Source organism: Myxocyprinus asiaticus, chromosome 31 (genome assembly GCF_019703515.2).
Source record: "Myxocyprinus asiaticus isolate MX2 ecotype Aquarium Trade chromosome 31, UBuf_Myxa_2, whole genome shotgun sequence".
NCBI classification, from domain to species: Eukaryota; Metazoa; Chordata; class Actinopteri; order Cypriniformes; family Catostomidae; genus Myxocyprinus; species Myxocyprinus asiaticus.
Window position 1 is genome coordinate 17,703,180 of NC_059374.1, and position 19,392 is coordinate 17,722,571.

The 19,392-nt window shown below is 38.3% G+C and overlaps 1 protein-coding gene across 1 annotated transcript in view; it reads left to right on the top strand.

Moving 5' to 3' along the window:
• LOC127422458 (nectin-3-like protein) overlaps positions 1-19,392 on the top strand; it is a 58,446-nt gene that overhangs the window by 15,797 nt on the left and 23,257 nt on the right. The window contains exon 2 of the mRNA XM_051665986.1: positions 9,896-10,243. Within this exon, the coding sequence (XP_051521946.1) occupies positions 9,896-10,243 (348 nt within the window). The remainder of the gene's footprint in view (positions 1-9,895; positions 10,244-19,392) is intronic.

Sequence of the window (19,392 nt, forward strand, 5' to 3'; positions counted from 1 at the left end):
TGAAAAAACAACAACAACATAAAAGCATCATATAAGTAGTCCTAAAGCCATACGATAACTTTATGTGAAGAACAGACAGAAATCTGCATTGTTATTTGTGAAAATCTTCTCCTTAAGATGTGATATGATGTCAAATCGGTCTTTGGTTATACCTATCCCCAATTGCTTTCACTTTATAGAAAAGAGCAGCATGAATATTCAACTTAACATCTCTTTTTTGAGATCCATGATAGAAAGAAAGTCATATGGGTTTGGAATGACATGAGGGTGAATAAACAGTGACAGAATATTTTTTATATTTGTGTAAACTACTAAGGGTTCAGACAAGATTTGTTGTCAAATCTTACCGTACCTAAATTTGCTTACTCATAAAGTTCCTTATTATAGTGTACTTCCTTAGAGTTTTAGCACTGCTTCACTGCCATTATAGCATTAACACAATATTCATTTAAAATCCTCTCATTGGTCCATCCTTCCACACAACCGTCCACATCACTGAGACCTTTCAAAACAACTGGAATCTGAATGAGCTTTTGCGTGCAAAAGAGGAGTTTTGGCTCAGATGTTTCCTGCTTTTTTCTTAAATGTGAAAGTGTGGGATGCATCAGCCCATTCTCTCCTCCCAGTGACCTTATACAAAGACCAGGGGCTGTGGGACAAGTCTCACCACACCGAAATGAAGTTAATATGTTTCAGGAGAGGGTGAGGTCAGGTTCAGATCTCAGTTCACGCTGAGGCATTTGGCTTGTCAGACGAGGAGTGGAATTCATAGTAGAGGGCTCAGATATACAGTTGGACCCTGTGAACAGCTTGTAGCAGTTAGTGATGTCAGGAGAGAGAAAAACAAACACAGGGAACACTTCAAAGACTGAACAGATCTCTTTCATTAATTCATTTCTGATTTGGTTCCCCTCATTTCCTTTTTGTTTTCACTCATCTTCACCTTCCTGTGCAGTGACCTTTCGATTTGTTCCTCATTACCTTTGCCAAATTTTTTGGTTTAATGCAGTCACACTATACCTCTCATTTCCAATTGAGCTTGTTGAAAAAAAAAGAAAAAAAGAAATTGGGCATGCTTTCAGAAAGCTTTGGCCAGTACCTTTTTTTTTCTCCCCTTTTCTCCCCAATTTGGCATGCCCAATCCCAATGAGCTCTATGTCCTTGTGGTGGTGTAGTGACTTGCCTTAATCCGGGTGGCAGAGGACGAACCTCAGTTGCCTCCGTGTCTGAGACCGTCAATCTGCGCATCTTATTGTGTGGCTTGTTGAGTGCATTACTGCGGAGACCTAGCGCGTGTGGAGGCTTCACGTTATTCTCTGCGCCATTCATGCACAACTCACCACATGCCCCACCGAGAGCGAGAACCACACATTATAGTGACCACGAGGAGGTTACCCCATGTGACTCTACCCTCCCTAGCAACCGGGCCAATTTGGTTGCTTAGGAGGCCTGGCTGGAGTCACTCAGCACGCCCTGGATTCGAACTCGTGACTCCAGGGGTGGTAGTCAGTGTCAATACTCACTGAGCTACCCAGGCCCCCCAGACTGACATGCTTTTTGAAGTTTTACATATTGTTAAGACATGCCTGGTTTGAGGTAACTATAGAACCCCTTTAGATTATAATAGATTATTTTCAAGGAAAGTTTACATGCTTGTGAAGGAATTGTGGTAACTGTATCTACACAAGTCTTTCAATACACTCAATGGCAAACCAAATTGTTTCAGATTAGCTGGAGTTTAAAATCAGAGCTGTGTTGCGTCATTACTTATGTCATTGTGTGTACACGTTTACAGCAAATGCAATGGACACCAATTTGGTTGTCTGGCTTTGATTCAGATATCTGAGGCAGAGGCCATCTGTTCACCTCTACAGAAAAGAGGGACTATATTCTTCTGCTCTTGATGAACAAAAGATGGAATTAAGCTGCAATTAAAGAGCTTTGTACCAGAATATTCTGGGTTCAATACATACGAAAGGAATAGTTCACTCAAAAATGAAAATATTGTCATAATTTACTCACCCTAATGTTGTTCCAAAACTGTGACTTTCTGTGCAGAACAAAAAAATTAGATGTTTTAATGAATATCATGGCTCATCTCTTCAATACAATGTCTCAATTTAAAGCTTTAAAAGGACTCAAAGGTATCATAAAAGTAGTCCATGTGATTAATGTGTCATATTCACCACTTCTGAAGGTATTAGAAACATGAAATGTAAGTTATTTTTCATTGAAAATCTTTTTTTTTTTTTTTCTCCCAATTTGGAATGTCCAAGTCTTTGTGGTGGCGTAGTGACTCGCCTCAATCCAGGTGGCAGAGGAAAAATCTCAGTTGCCTCCGCATCTGAGATGTCAACCCATGCATCTTATCACGTGGCTCATTGAGCACGTTGCCACAGAGACATAGCGCGTGTGGAGGCCCACGGCATCCACCGCAGCATCTACGCACGACTCACCACGCGCCCCACCGAGAACGAACCACATTATAGCGGTGGAGTCACTCAGCACACCCTAGGATTCTAACACACGAACTCCAGGGGTGGTAGCCAGCGTCTTTACCACTGAGCTACCCAGGCCCCTTCATTGAAAATCTTGATGTCTGTTGCACATTCATGAGTGCATGAGAGAAGCTTGTACAAAGTGGTTAGTTTTTAGCACAAAAAGAAATGGAAAAATATGAAATCACACTGTTCTGAATGATAGAATCACATACTAACATTTTTAAACTCATGTCATGACCATGTAAAGCCAGTAAACCTTGTAACTTTCATATATGTGCAAGGACACTAAGTCCAATCAGGAATTTTCTTGTCACCTGATCGGCCGATACCGATCATTTCACCTTTTATCAGGATCTATATGCAAGCTTTCGGCACACTGTCACTATTATCAATTTGCCTAGTTTTTGCTGACAAAAAAAGTTTAAAATGTTTAATAGGCTTATTAAAAAAGCTTTTTTGGTAACACTTTACAATAAGGTTCCATTCTTTAACATTAGTTAATGCATTAGGTATCATGAACTAACAATTAACAATATATTTGTTACACAATTTTTGTTAATGTTAGTTAATAAAAATACAATTGTTCATTGTTAGTTCATGTTAGTTCATGGTGCATTAAGTAATGTTAAAAATGCAACTTTTGATTTTAAAAATGTATTAGTATATGTTGTAAGTAACATTATCTAAGATTAATAAATGCTTATAAATGTCCAAACGGTGAAGCATACCACACATTTCGTCATGGTGGTGTGTATAGGTTTTGGGAGTTGTTTTCACAGCCGACTGCAGGCTGATATTTTTGTCAGTGTGTGTTTATTATCCTCCCCGATGACCACCGTAGAATGTGTTTGTAGAATGTATGTGTGTACGTGACAGGGAAGGGTTGGGAGGTCAGTGGTGGGCTGGCTGGCAGACAGGTGACAGCTGCTCCCACAGCTCAGACTGCAGTAAAGTGGAGACAGCACAGGCTGTGTTGTTCTGCCCTAAACACAACAAACATGCATAGGGCAACCATAAACATAAAGCATAAATAACTTGCCAAACCTTTTTATATTAAATGCTAATTGAGCCTAATTTGCAAAAGTCACATGATAGCCATTGTTTAGTAAGTAAATGGAAAAAGTGATAGCCCTGTAATATTACAGTAATTACTGCTATGAGAGCACCTAATAAATCTCAAAATTGGTTTTGTAATGTATTTAAAAAAATTATAAACAAATAAACCAGATTTGTGTTTCAAGTGCTTGCAAGGCATCAAAAAATAGATGTTAAAGTTGTAGGTACGGTAAGATTAGGGTCTTTTGCTCTCTGTAAATGAAACGCAGAGCTGCTTTGCCATTGTCATGACCGGTATTGAGTAAGTTACTCAAAAAATGAATCCACTACAAATTACTTAGTAATCCTCTAAAGTTGTTATCAGATTACTTTACTCATTTCTTCATGTGCAAAGTAATCACATTACTAATGACTTTACTTTTAAGTTACTTTCTAAAACCCTATTCACAGGAATGTTTTTGTATTTCCACTCAACGAATTCAAAATAATGTCCATATTTCCTCCTTTTTCATTGACTCTTTAGAGGGTGCACACTCTTCTGCTGTCACAGAAATGCAAATAGATGTGCATATGAACATAATTCATGTTTTAAATGTATATTACCTAAATAATATTATTTAGAAATGTACTTAAACATAATTAAATTAACTGAAACTGTAACTGTAATCTGATTACAAGAATGTAATGTACATGTAATGGGTTTCAGTAATTTTTCTATAAAGTAATATGTTTACAGTAACTAATTACTTTTTAATCAGATTACACCCAACACTGTTCATGACACGTCTTGTTTTCTGTGGTCTGTGCACGAAATCAACACAACCCCTTTTTTGCAGTGTAAAGGCGGTTATACATGGTTAAAGAGTTCCAAGAAAGAAAAGACCAATCAGAATTCAGTATGCAGTAATAGATATGCAATAGAAGATCAATGACAATTCAATATGAAATCAGATATCAGAAAATATTACTGTGCAAATTTTAAAGTAATATCAACGCTAAATATTTTTTTTCTTCACATGAATCTACACTCCATACCTCATAATGACAAAGCAAAAAACTTGAGGCTGTAATCGCTGCCAAAGGTGCTTCAACTAAGTACTGAGTTAAGGGTCTGAATACTTATGTTATAGTGATATTCCAGGTTTTTCTTTTTAATAAATTGCAAAGTTATCAAAAATCTATTTTTTACTTTGTCATTATGGGGTATGGAGTGTAGATTGATATTAAGAAAAAAACATATTTAAGGCATTTTAGCATAAGGCTTCTTCATGAACTTATGTTCCATGGGTACAGGACTGATGGAGTAAAAATCATGCTGGCTCCTCATGCAGTCTGGTAAGAACTCTGAATCCCTCTGTGTTTACCTAAGATTTGATGTGGCAGCCCAACATCAAATGTCAGACCACATCTGAAGTTTGCCTGATCTTAAGTTTTGTTGATAGTTGAGCACAATTTCAAGCTCTTTTCTCACAGAGGTAGTTATTATAACTCTGGGTAAAAGGAGTTTTCCTCCTACTGGCTGTTTATGGACTGTCTGATGCATATTGCTCTCAAAAATGGCAAAGTCTGGCTAAAATCACCACCAGTCACAATCTCATTGGCTTACTGCTACTGTATATAGCTGGCTAGTTCTTTGCCAGAATAAGATAAAATGTGAACCAGATTTATGCTGATAATCAAAAGACTAGCTCTGCACGACTAGGGATGCACTGGTTTTTATCAGTCCACCAGGAATTGTTTGTTTAAAAGTTTTACAATGAGCAGCACTTCTGAGGAAGAATTAAGCCAGCAATATACTTCTAGCATAATCAAAGAAAGAATGGGTGTGATGTCATTTCGAACAAAGTCTGTCCAAAAAAAAAAAAAAAAAAATTGTGTTTATGAGTTCAGTGCATTGGTTCAAAACAGCTTGCCAGACTTAGTCGAGATCAGCCAACTTGAACACAATGGTGTGCAGAGTTGCCACCCTAATATACACCCATCTTTGCAGTAGTATCAAGGACATTTAAAGTATGAAAATACCTTTTTCATTACATGGATTCTTTTCACAAAATTCATCATACAATATCAGTAGATAACCTGTGCATATTATGACCACGTATAGGGTGCTAGTGTTAGCATTAAAGCCATGAATGTAGAATATAAACAAGACAAATTACACCATATCTGCTGCATATATATGGTTAAAATATGGTTAAATATTATGGTTAAAACAGCTTTCTTTTACTGATCTCATATAGATTCTAAACATAGAATGATGCATGTAGTCATTGATAACACATTTTAATGTCACATTGGTTTTACATGTGCTTTCCTGACAACAGACTATATGTCTCATATTTAAATGCTCCTCTAAACACAGTCCCCAGCAGTGTGGGTAGGGTTCCAATGTTTGCAAACAGTATACCAATGCTTGATTGTTTCAACCTTCTTTCTAGCTCTAAAGGAAGAACAAAGAAGAACTTTGCCATGAGTGTATTGGAGTCTTTAGTCGCTGCATTTGACAAAGTTCATGGAATCAAATATTTGAAATGGTTTGGAGAAATCTTTGTTTGAGGGAAACTATAATTTTGATACCTGAGTTTCCAAGTTGGGAGGAGACGTAAATTTTCAACATGGCGGAGGACAGGACGGTTTCTGTAGAGAATGACTGGTTTTATAAATCTTTCTAAATTCAGCTAATTGTTAGCGCTTGCCATTTCGGTAATATACATTTATGTATATAAGCAACAATTTGATGTACATGCATGTTGTACATTTTTACACTGTGAAAATAGCTTGTATTTGACCAAAATTCCATTATCGTCAGCTAGCTGAGTAATATGTATTATGGTGTCAAAATAAAAGTTCCTCAAGAAATGTGCATGAACGAACCTGGCATCGTCCATGTTTCCTGTTTTTGTTTCTGACAACAAAGCACTTGAACGCGACATACTCGTAATTAGCACTTCAGAAGTGGAAAGAAGGATAATTCCAAAAACACATGAAGGCAGCCTAAGTGAGCAGTTCTTGACCAAAATAAGCTATTATACACACCAGACTTGTGAGACTAAGTTGTATAATAATTGTACACTCACTGAACACTTTATTAGGTACACCTGAACACCTACTTATTCATGTGATTATCTAATCAGCCAATTGTGTGGCAGCAGTGCAATGCATAAAATCATTCAGATACAGGTCAGGAGCTTCAGTTAATATTCACATCAACCATCAAAACGGGGAAAAAATGTGATCTCAGTGATTTCGACCGTGGCTTGATTGTTGGTGCCAGACAGGCTGGTTTGAGTATTTCTGTAACTGCTGATTTCCTGGGATTTTTTAAGCACAACAGTTTACACAGAATGGTGCCAAAAGCAAAAAAAACATCCAGTGAATGGCAGTTCTGTGGACGGAAAAGCCTTGTTGATTAGAGAGGTCAACGGAGAATGGCCAGACTGGTTCGAGCTGACAGAAAGGCTATGGTAACTCACATAACCACAATTGTAGTGAGTAGAATAGCATCTTAGAATGCACAACATGCTGAACCTTGAGGTGAATGGGCTACAACAGCAGAAGACCACGCCGGGCACTTTATTGGGACCATAGTGTTCCTATAATAAAGTGCTCAGTGAGAGTATATACAGTATACTAGCTGTAAAGTAATTTGTTTGCTAGTACCTTCTACAATAGCTAAATGGTCACATGAGGGTCTTACAGGTATTGTGATTGACATAAATGACTCATTAACAATCTTTTCAGTGTGAATTGAAATGGGTGATCCTCTGCTCTCAGCAAATTTTATATTTGAGAAGTCAGCCAGATTGCATTGTACTCTCTCTCTCTCTCTCTCTCTCTCTCTCCCCCCCCTTTTCTGACACACACCCTCCCTTCTCCCTCTTTGTGTGTGTGGTGGTATTCTTGCGATTACTGGGTGGGCAGGGGAACAGGCACAGGGAGAGCCTGCACCCATACAGGCAAGACATAATAGCAGAGGTTTACCACTAGTATGCAGCTGCCAAGGTTTCAAAATATCAGTCACTATTTAGTGCCTCCATAGACCCATTTTTTTTTTTTTTTTTTATGATATGGTCTCGTATACCCAGCCTATGTATTTTAAATAGTACAGCTTTACCTTTTGACTGGTTTGATGGTTTGAATAGTTCATTTGTACATGCAGCATTGAATGCTGTCAAAGTTTTTTAAAGGGAGTAAAGCTTAGTGTCCCGATTAACAATTGTCCCATCTGAAATGCAGCAGTTTGTAAGCTTTAATGACTGAGGAGATTTATATTTTGACTGCACAGAGTTTCTCTCAGAATGTGTTTTGCACAACTCCTTTTCTATAGCCTATAATTTTTCTGTTTTCCAGTGATCATAATGGAGACGTGCTCTTTTGTTTTGCTTTCCAAACACTATGATTTCCTGCACGAGACTAAGCTGCAGACTAGTGTGTTGTTTACTATTTAAGATTCACTTTTAACCCCTTTAAGCCTTGATCTGTGCCGAGAAATACTGGAGATTATTAGTAAATTCGCCTTGAGGAATTTGCATAGATTAAGTTTGAAATGGTTTCATAAATTAACATGATTGATTCATAAATTAACATTAAAATCTGTAGCCAAAGTGCATAACAAATTATAAAAAAAATACAGAATATAATGTTGATTCAATAAAAACAAATGAAACATTCTTGAATGGTAATACACTTCAAATCATGGACCAGCAGGCAAGCTGGCGCAAATCACATTGTTCAGTCAGATATACCATTGGTTGAGCCAGGCTGGTTGGGATGCTCAAACAAACAGAGCAATGTTTTGATAGCACCACAGAGAGTTTACACTTTTCTAAAAAATCAACATTAATGGGACCCCTGATTTGAGTGGCCCCAGATCTCCATCTCTTCCCTCCACCTGTATTTAATCAGGCTTGTCTATTGTAACGTAACTGCTAGCGTGTCAGAAAATCATGTTTACTTGTTTCAGCAAATAACTCCAGTGTGTTCAAATAAACATGCAAAGGGCACAGATGCAGAATAAAGACACCCATTAAACAGTAAAAAATGCTCCCAAATTGGCTGTTGGTGTTTTTCATCTTGTTCCAAAGGCTTTTATTAGGCAAGGTGCTCAGAAGGTTAACAGAGAAGACAGAGCATCCTGCGGTGTGACGTGGGGGTCTGTATGCTGCTCATTATAAATGTGAATCATGGGCTGTGTAGCACAGCACTCCCTGACTGCAGCCGTTCAGAATGAAGTCCTCCTGCATGGGGTGTAATTACGGCTGGGGAAAACATAAGCCCTCATTATCTGCCTTACTAGATCTCCCACTACCGTACTTCAGCTATGACCTTTCAAGGGTTCCTCTGATGGAAGCGATGTCAGCAAGATTAGACAGATGGAGCTGGTTAAGCCCACATAAAGTTTTGAACTGATGTACAATATAATATGAAAGGATTTTTTTTATGAGATTTTCCTTTTTAGGGCTGGGTGGTATGGCGTTATATACCGGGTGATGTTAGAAATGTGTCAACTGGTCGAGATTCAGACTTTTTGTCTAGCCTACACCGGGGTATTCCAGCCTCATGACAACACAAAATACAACAGTGTAGCTTTGAGTGTATACAGCTTCATTGATTATAATGGGCAATGCGGCGCTCACGTCCTATATAGAAACAGGTTGTTTATGGTTGTCAAGCGAAGTCACAACTTGGTGCAATGAAGACCAAGTGAATTCAATTGATTAGCACAGTTTTTTCCTGTGTTTGTTGATGTATTTCCTATATATCGAAAGGGTTTTCCAGGAACATTAGATGTGTATATCTGCTAAAAGCTAATTTAGTCAATGTTTAGGATTACACTAGCATATAGATGACCTCATTGCTAACACACATGGGCTAGAAGCCACAAAACTCTCACTCTCATTCAACTGATGTTTGGTCACAGGTGTTTGTGTATTAGCTATTTTACAATGGCTTCAAACATGGCTTATCTAACCAATCATATTTATAATGGATTACTATTTTGAGTGTTTTTAAATCAAGTGGTAAATAATATAAAGCTGTTTTTACATGGATGCCAGACACTAAAATTCCTTTGTTCGGAATAATTGTATCTTTTGGTTTACGTCCATCAACTTTCAATTAAGAAATAAATAAAGAACTTCCTTACATTGTAAATTATTTAATTCATTGGATTGTCAAAAAAAAAAAAAAAAAAAAAAAGCATTACTACATGGTCATGAAATATATAGAACATTTTAAGTAGAATTTCCAGAAAAAATTATATATATAAATAATGTTATATCTCTTGACAATTTATCTATTTCCTGTATCATTGTTTCTAATTATGTGTATCACTCCAGGTTTGTGGGCCAATGATGTGCTGGTTCCAGAGCATGCGACCGCAGTGCTGGGGAAGAACGTCACTTTGACCTGTAGGGTGGAGGTGAGCACGAACCTCAGCCTGACCCAGAGTTCCTGGGAGCGCCGGCTGCCCTCTGGCACTGTCACTTTGGCCGTCTACAACCCCCAGTATGGGACCTCCATAGCTGAGGAGTACAGCAAACGAGTGCACTTCCTCAATCCTTCAGTGCATGATGTATCCATTGTCCTGGAGGGTGTGGGTTTTGCAGACATTGGGACCTACACTTGCAAGGTGGTTACCTTCCAACTTGGAAATATGCAGGCCTCCACAACTGTGGACATTATGGGTGGGTACATCTTTGCGATCTATGGTCATATCAACAGTTAATACACTCCTTGCTTTTTCAAGCTACACTATAGGCAAACATAAAACAACTTATTTTAATTTGTAATAATTTTTAAATGATTACAGTTAAGATATTTGAGAATAATTGAGAGTTATTTCAATCTAATTAGTTTGCAAATAACTTAAAAAGTTGTAAACTGTGGCACCTAACTCATCCTGCACCATTTGTCTTATGGACTGCTTGTTAAGGAGAGTTATGCTATTACTTTTCTAAGACCCTGTTTCCATAGATGTGTTTCGAGTGATTCGATCACATGTGGTCAGCCCTAAATACAGGTCTAAACGCGGTCTAAATCGTTTTGTTAATGGATCACAAAAAACACAAACGAATGTGGTCAAAAACGCATGTGTCCATATCACATTTGAGGTGTAAATGCTAATCCGTCCTATATGCGTCTCGACAGCAGTGAAGCACCATCCCTCACCTGTCAATCAACTGCTGCGCAAAAACAAGAGTTTCCACTTTGCCATTTATGAGCAGCTTTAAAAGGAAATAACCATCCGATCGGAAAATTTTTAAAAAGTGGATACAGTACATACATAATCAAAAGAGCTTCACGGATCTTCTTTAGTGTGTCTGATATCAACACAGATGACAAGCATGAACACCTCAAGCTCCTTTATTACATGTAATCCAACTGCATCTGGAAGAACCAGCACTCCATGTTTTTTCACTATTTCTTTGTCTTTTCTTACTTTGTTGCACTTTATTATCATGCAGTAACACACTGACATAGTGATTGATGTATGTCGTCATGAAACAGAGACCCTCCCCTCCAAATCTGAACACGAGTAGTCACAGGAAACGCATTTAAGTGACCAGGTGTAAACAGCGACATCACGTGTCTCACCAGACCACGTGTGATCGGATCACCTGAGACACATCGTAATACCAGGTGGAAATGGGGCTTAAGTGATCACTTTTAGACTAATGACTTTTGACCTGTCAGACGTTGCAAAGCAATTTGTCTTTCCATTGATTTGTGTTCATAACTTGGTTGGGCTCAAAAAGAAACATAGCGCGGTCTGACTGATGATGTTTTAATTACTTTTATGATCCGGTTCTTTTAATGAATCAGTTCTAACGACTCATCAACTGAAAAGTTATTGGTTTTAATCAGTCTTAATGAGCTCACTGAATCAGTCAGAGCAGTTACTGAATTAAAAGTGGCTCACTTATGGAACCGCAAGTCTTTACATCAGTCACATCCGAAGCAAGAACTGTTTTATTTACTTAAAGGTTCATGAATCAGTCATTACACTTGTTGTTCATGTTACAATGTGTAAATAAAGATACACATTTCTGCATTAATTAAAAAAATAACTTTAAACCTTAACTTCCTGAGACCCGAGCATGACTGCTGTGTGCAGTTTCCATTTCCCTTTTAGCTCCTAATAAATATGAAAAAAAAAAAAAAATCGAAAAATTGATGGCAACATACAGTATGTGGACAGCAGGACTAAGTTTTAAAATAATTTTAAATAATACCAAGATATAGAATTCCTCTTCCAACAATGAAGAGTTCCAGCACCCTCCGATACCCAGCATGGATCCTATCGCTGGACCAGTTCAGCCGATCACCATCACCGAAGTGTCACAGGCTGTAAAGAAGATGAAAAATGGGAAGGCAACTGGACCCAATGACATCCCCGCCGAAGCCTGGAAACTCATGGGGCGCGGAGGCGCAGATATCCTCGCACTACTCTTCAACAAGATCATCACCAATAACAGGCCACCCCAGGCCTGGTCGACCAGCGTCACTGTGCCGATCTGGAATGGCGTTCTGGACTACCGACTACGCAACATCACCAGCATCACGCCAAACCAATGCGGCTTTGTTAAGGGATCCGGAACTACAGATGCCATCCACGCCGCCCATCTGCTCATGGAGAGGCACAGGGAGAAGAACAAACCGGTCCATATGGCCTTCCTCGACCTGGAGAAAGCCTTTGACAGAGTCCCTCATGGCCTCATATGGCGAGCGCTTCGATCGTCCCAGAGGAATACGTGCGCTGGGCCCAACTCCTTTACCAAGACACCACAAGCAGCGTCCGCTGCCCTGTGGGAACTCCTCCACACGATGGAAATGCACATGCTCAGGTGGACACTGGGACTGACCCGACTGGAACACGTTATGAACGAGGACGTTAGGAAGATCATGGGAGTGGCACCGATCACAGAGAAGATGAGAAAAGCTCGCCTCCGATGGTATGGCCATGTGACCCGAAGCGAGGAGGAGTCAGTGGCAAGGAGAGCATTACGGCTCAGCCCCGATGGAAAACGGCCGCGCGGGCGACCAAAGAAGAGGTGGATGGATCGAATTAAGGAAGATATGAAGCACGTCAATGTCACCCCCAGGGATACCCTGGATCGGATTTTTTTTTAATCAAATTGTTTTTGTTTCCAGGAGTGTTGATTTTTCATGTTTTTTTGTTTTTTTTATCCCTTTTTCTCCCCAATTTGGAATGCCCAAATCCCACTACTTAGTAGGTCCTTGTGGTGGCGCGGTTACTCACCTCAATCTGGGTGGTGGAGGACAAGTCTCAGTTGCCTCCGCTTCTGAGACCGCCAATACGCGCATCTTATCACGTGGCTCGTTGTGCATGACACCGCGGAAACTCCGCATGTGGAGGCTCATGCTATTCTCCGCGATCCATGCACAACTCACCACGTTCCCCATTGAGAGCAAGAACCACTAATCGTGACCACGAGGAGGTTACCCCATGTTACTCTACCCTCCCTAGCAACCGGGCCAATTTGGTTGCTTAGGAGACCTGGCTGGAGTCACTCAGCACGCCCTGGATTCGAACTCATGACTCCAGAGGTGGTAGTCAGTATCAGTACTTGCTGAGCTACCCAGGCCCCCTGATTATTCATGTTTTTGAGACGTTACAGACATTACATCAGAGATTAGCATAATTAATTCTGATTCAAAGTAATGACCAGCATCTTTCAATCACTGCCAACCATGTTAAAATAAAATTATACATTATAAATTCTGAATCTATGTCCTGATTACAATTGTCCCATGTCTGCCAAACATGTTGAGTCATCTAATCATCATCTGCAGCCTGAAACTAAACTTTTGACAGTATGTTTGGAGTGAATGTACTTAGCTGCATAGAGAGCTATAGGATGCTCCCTTGCTCCCTATTTAGTAAATTACTTAACCTCCAGTGTGCTGTCTGTCTGTACTGGTCTCAGAACAGTTTGAAATGCACCTTATTTTCATCCTAACTCTCAATGGGACAATACACAGTAAATATAGGATTTCTAAGAATAAAATGCTCTAAAGTACACATTAGTGTACATTGTGTTTAGCAGTGTGACATTCTGTGATAATTCGCTTAAATTTTAAAATTAGCATATTGAATGATACTAGAGACTCAAATCTTTTGACTCAAACAGGTTTCATTGTAAAAAAAAAAATGTATTAGGTTTCTTACCAGATGTAGGTTTTTTGCCATTTCTCCCAAAGATAAATTCCGCTCTGATTGGTGCCATGTTGTTTTGTCACATGACAATGTGTGTCGAAAGTTTAACCCTTTACTGACAGCACAGAGTCTCCTGAACTGAGATCAGTCTAAATGAATTTAAATTGAGTTGCGTATAGCGAAACCAAAATACAACGTCCCCGCATGTGTACGTGGGGTCGTATGTGGTTAAAAAAAAAGGTTTTAACATTAAAATGTTACCAAAATAGTATATATACTGTATATATACATATATATATATATATATATATATATATATATATATATATATATATATATATATATATATATATATACACACACATACACTGGCAGCCAAAAGTTTAGAATAATAAACAGATTTTGCTATTTCAGAAGGAAATTGGTATTTTACTTCACCAAAGTGGCATTCAGCTGATCACAAAGTATAGTCAGGACATTACTGATGTAAAAAACAGCACCATCACTATTTGAAAAAAGTCATTTGTGATCAAATCTAGACAGTCCCCATTTCCAGCAGCCATCACTCCAACACCTTATCCTTGAGTAATCATGCTAAATTGCTAATTTGGTACTAGAAATTCACTTACCATTATATCAAACCCAGCTGAAAGCTATTTGGTTTATTAAATGAAGCTTAACATTGTCTTTGTGTTTTTGAGTTGCCACAGTGTGCAATAGACTGGCATGTCTTAAAGTCAATATTAGGTCAAAAATGGCAAAAAAGAAACTGCTTCCTCTAGAAACTCATCAGTCAATCATTGTTTTGAGGAATGAAGGCTATACAATGCTTGAAATGCCAAAAAACTGAAGATTTCATACAAAGCAGATGCATTTCTATATTTCTATATATACTGTGGAAGGCTTTGTTTGGAAAATGTTAATAAAGCATTATTGTTCTGTTTTGTTTTATTTTGTTTCTTAAAAGGAAATAAATGCATTTTCACAGGAAAATAAATATATATTGTCAAATTTCAATATATACATATAATATATATACAACATACAATATAATATTTATAAAAATAATCGACTGACAGCACTAATATAAATATATACACACATGGGGAGCTCACCTGCTGCAAAAGCAGAATTCTGTAGAAACACTGGAAGGAGGTGCCCAAGCCATGTCTAGGGACCAGAATATCTTAGAGACTTGCATGGGTTGGCTCTATTGATATGGGCCAGTAAGCAGCCTCCTATTAACCAGCAAGAACACCCTAGCTGCCACGTAGCAACCCCTAGCAACTACCAACAACACCCTAGCATTTTGGCGCCGACTTTTTCACGGGCAAGCACCACTCACATTTTCTTCAGATAATTTAAAAATGCAGTTATATTTATCATTTCTAATTATACAAGGCGCTCAAAACATGATTAACCAGCATTCCAAAAACTCTATTGAAAACAAGACTAAAATTGCAGGGAAGTCGTGATTTAGTAAAACTTGTGTTGGAATGGCTTATTTTTGTACATTGTAATTATAGAAAGTGGTGGAAACACCCTTCACAGAGCCCCTTTTGTTTTTGCTCCAGTGAAATGAAGAGTAAAACAGTTACTGAGATGACAAAAATATTTGTCACACACTGGCATGATAGTACATTCCTTGTTCTATTTTCTATTGTGGGGAGTTGTTTTGTCAGTTCCTTGTTTATTTTATGCATTCCAGCAAAGCATGAATGACAAAGGCTAATTTAATGTTTCTCCTTTTTCTAGTAAACTTGACAGTGTAAGAGTCGATTGAATGCAAAAACTGATGAAGAGTTTGACCAAAAGTTTGAAAGGACGTTTGACGTTTTGGAAAGTGAAGCTTTTATTCCTGTGACATTTCACACAAAAAGGAAAAATTTACTCAAACCCCTAAAACTGTAAAAATAAAAAAAAAGAGAGAGAGAAAGAGAGAGAGAAAAAAGGAACTGGCCAATCAGCTTGTTTCAAGCTTGTCTGCGTTTTGCACACTAGCTTGGAGCAGCCACCCTCATTCCTGTAAATGTAACAATGCAGGGATTGCAGGGATTCTCAATGACCGTATGAATTTGTATAATAAAACATATCAGATGTGGCACACTGGCCAAGCTGTATAATTTGTACCCACAATTCACATTCCTCTTTTTCTAACATAAATGGCATTACTTGCTGGAATCTATTATAATGGATTATATGGTTTTAGGAGCATCAGTTTTAATGCAATCTGCGTCCCAGAGAAGAAAAATAGGGAGGCATTTGGAGCGGACCCATATTATGGATGGGTCACAATTGTCAACAAGTTGTCCAACAACTGACTAGTCTATTAGTGTGGTTGACTAATTTATCTAAAACATTTTTTTTTTACTTTCATGATGGAATATTTATTTGTAGCATATATTTTTCTAGCGTTTTTCCATCAAAAGCAACTTCATATTAACTTCACATTCAACAACACTTGCCTCTGAGACAGCAAATGTAAATATCTGACAGCAGCATGTCACTACAGTGTCTGCAGAAGCACTAAACCCATTGTTAGATCGGCCTAGAATGGAATATAGTGAAACATATAGAATGTTAGATAGCATTAAAAGAGGAATTCACTATGCCCCCACATAAATATAAATATCTGAGGTATTTTTGTCACTTTCAGTGGCATTTTAGGCCTGAGTCCTGGTTAATATCTGACCCTGGTGCTGTGCTTTGGTTTTTAGACAGTTTGCCCAGTAAAAACTTCTCAGAAAAGTTGTGTATTTAAATGATCCCCCTTTAAAGCACTTCCACTACTGCCATACACATGCAGACAGACATCTCTGGCCATTGAGTCACGTCTCACGCTGGTTTTTGAGTGCTAGATGACGTGTCAAGTTAAAAATAGGACAACTTTTAAACATTTGTTTCGAGACCCCTCACTGTGTTCCATTCAAAGAAGTCTATAATACGGTTCCATTCAGTTGCGCTCTGTCTAGCTGTTTTGCACTCAAACATGGGTCTTATGTAAACATGTCTTATCTAGCAGAAATTCTTCTGATCGTGATCAGGTTAACCCCAGACCAGCCTATTTATACAGGACTGATTATTTCTTTATATTTTTAAAAATATGTCATTTTGCACATCCTAAGAGTGTAAAACATGAGTGTCTTCGTTCGTCTGTTTTAAATGAAAGCATGAATGATTTGGGGTCTGTGGGGGATTTGTGTGGGCGATAGTGACCCAGCCCTAATTCTAGCACCTTCTGATGAGAAATCAATACCCTGGCCCTTTCCACACTAGTGCCTTTGCCCGACCCAACCTGCAACATCTAGTCAACCAACCCTATTTTTTTTTTCTTCTCTCAAAGGGGCTGGATGTGAATGGGTTGCCAAGATGCCCCTGCAAGCCCTGAGTCAGCAGAGCTCCAGCGTGATGCAGATGTCAGGGTTTAGGTTAGGCCTGATCTTGGCAGTCAAATGTCATTGCTCACTGATGCACTGGGTCCCCATGTGCAGGTGCCACGAGACTATATTTAGCATTAGGGGTCTCGGGGGCTATTTATATTTGTCGTACACAGGATTGGTCTGTGTACAGAGTTGAACAGGTGTGTGGAGTTGACGGCCTTGTGTTTAGGATTAAGTGGACATTTCTGACCCACATGGTAAAACAGTTTGTTATGAGCAGGAGTGCAGCTGTTGCAGTTCTCTGTAGAGAGAGAGAGAGAGAGAGAGATATGGAGATAAGAAGAAGGGAACAGGACACATTAAAAGGGTTCATTCATGTATTCAAATAAAAGAGACTGAGGCTACGTTTATTCGATCATACAACAGTGGCCAAAATCTGATCTGATTCCAAATCACATTTTCAGTTACGATCTGCGGCACTTTCATATGTTGAAATAAATTAGATATGGATCTGATTTTTGCAATGTGACCTTTGTGAACAGTCAGGTTGGAATTCATTTGCTTTTCGTTTTCATTCATCATAGTTAAATGCTTGATTTAACCTGGGAGTGAATCAGTAAATAGTTTATGAATTGCATTACATTTTCTGCACTACAATGTATTGCTCAAGTATTACACAGAAGGGTGGAAAAATATATTTCACGAGTTCACTGGTTCATATAGTCCGGGAGCACATTAAGGTTAACAGATTTAATGGCGTAACGTTCATAATGAAGGGGTTCGGGTTAGGGTTAAGCTCGAGCTCAGGACTGGGCTTGAGCTCTGAGCTCTGAGATCCCTGGAGTATCTGACTAAAGCAAAAAATAGAAAGACAATTTAAAAATAATAATTGTTACAGGTGTAATGAAATATAAAGGTAGAGATAGGGAGGTGGGGGGATGTTGGAAAAATTGTCACCGGTGCAAGGGAAACAGCTGCTTATATATCCTTGGGATTGGCAGGCCTAGATGAACAAGCTCCTCTCAAAAATACATTTGGAACTTAATTAGTTTAAAATATTGTTTAAATAAGTATGTGAAACTTTGCTTTGAACAGTGACAATAAAAAGTGACAATAGAAATTAAAATGTTAATGGCCTTAAGAAAAAAATTCAGCCTGGTCTCATGAAAATTAGGTGACCGTAACAGTTTTGTAAAACGAAATGATGTGCCTTAATACGTTTTGCTGCAGTTTCCCAGTGATATGTCCAGCGGGGGGCACCAAAAGTAAGTGAAATGGTGTCGTAATAAGGTCAATATTAGATGGAGGTTTTAATAAGTAAAACGTACCTCCCTAACCTAAAATTTTACCTAAACCTAACCAATAGTCAGGAAACTGAAGAATTTGATTGATTACCCCAACTCTACATATTCACATTAAAAATGGATGATGCCAACAATCTGAAACCACTGTTTGCTGAGGTAGGAGTAGTACAACCAGCCTGAGTGGCTTCAGTCTCTTCAGAAAAATGGCATCATTGTGAGACTCTACATGGATTTTCAAAAGAACAAAGGCAAGATCCATTATGAATTACAGCTGAAGCAGTCATTGTGCAATGTCAGTTTTGCTGCCATAATTTGTTCAGCTGCCCTGAGCAACAAAACCCAACACTGATTGAATTAAAAACCCTGACTCAATTTCGACTATTGTTTTTCTTTTTGAAATAACATTAGCTAAGAGACCATTCACCTCAAAGGCTACATTCACACCAAAGTCAAGTGCCCAAGTCACATGACCTTTTAAATACACTGCAAAATAATATTGTCATAATCAGTATTTTAGTCTTGTTTTCCAGTAAAAAATATCTAAACGTACTTAAAACAAAATAAATTAATGAAAATGTGTAATATAATAAGACTTATGAAAACAAGGAAAATGTTTTTGTCTTGCCAATGGGGAAGTAAAAAAAATACATTTCATTGAAAACATATTCTGTTAAAACAAGTCTCAATACCTTAAAATAAATTTTGCTTCTCAAGTAAATTGATCTTGTTTTAAAGGTGCACTCAGTACATTTTTCCTCATTAAAAAGTTGTACTCCTAAAAAAATTTATAGTAATTTTGAAACATAGGTATAAATCATGAGCAATCATATTAGATAAAGACTCCAGTCATATCAGTAACCTTATAAAAGCTGTTTTATTCTACATGGAGAAGTTGTCCTCATGGGGGCGGCCATGTTAGAATCACATGACCAGCCAAATACTACTGGCTTAGTCTCAGTAACCGCCTTTAT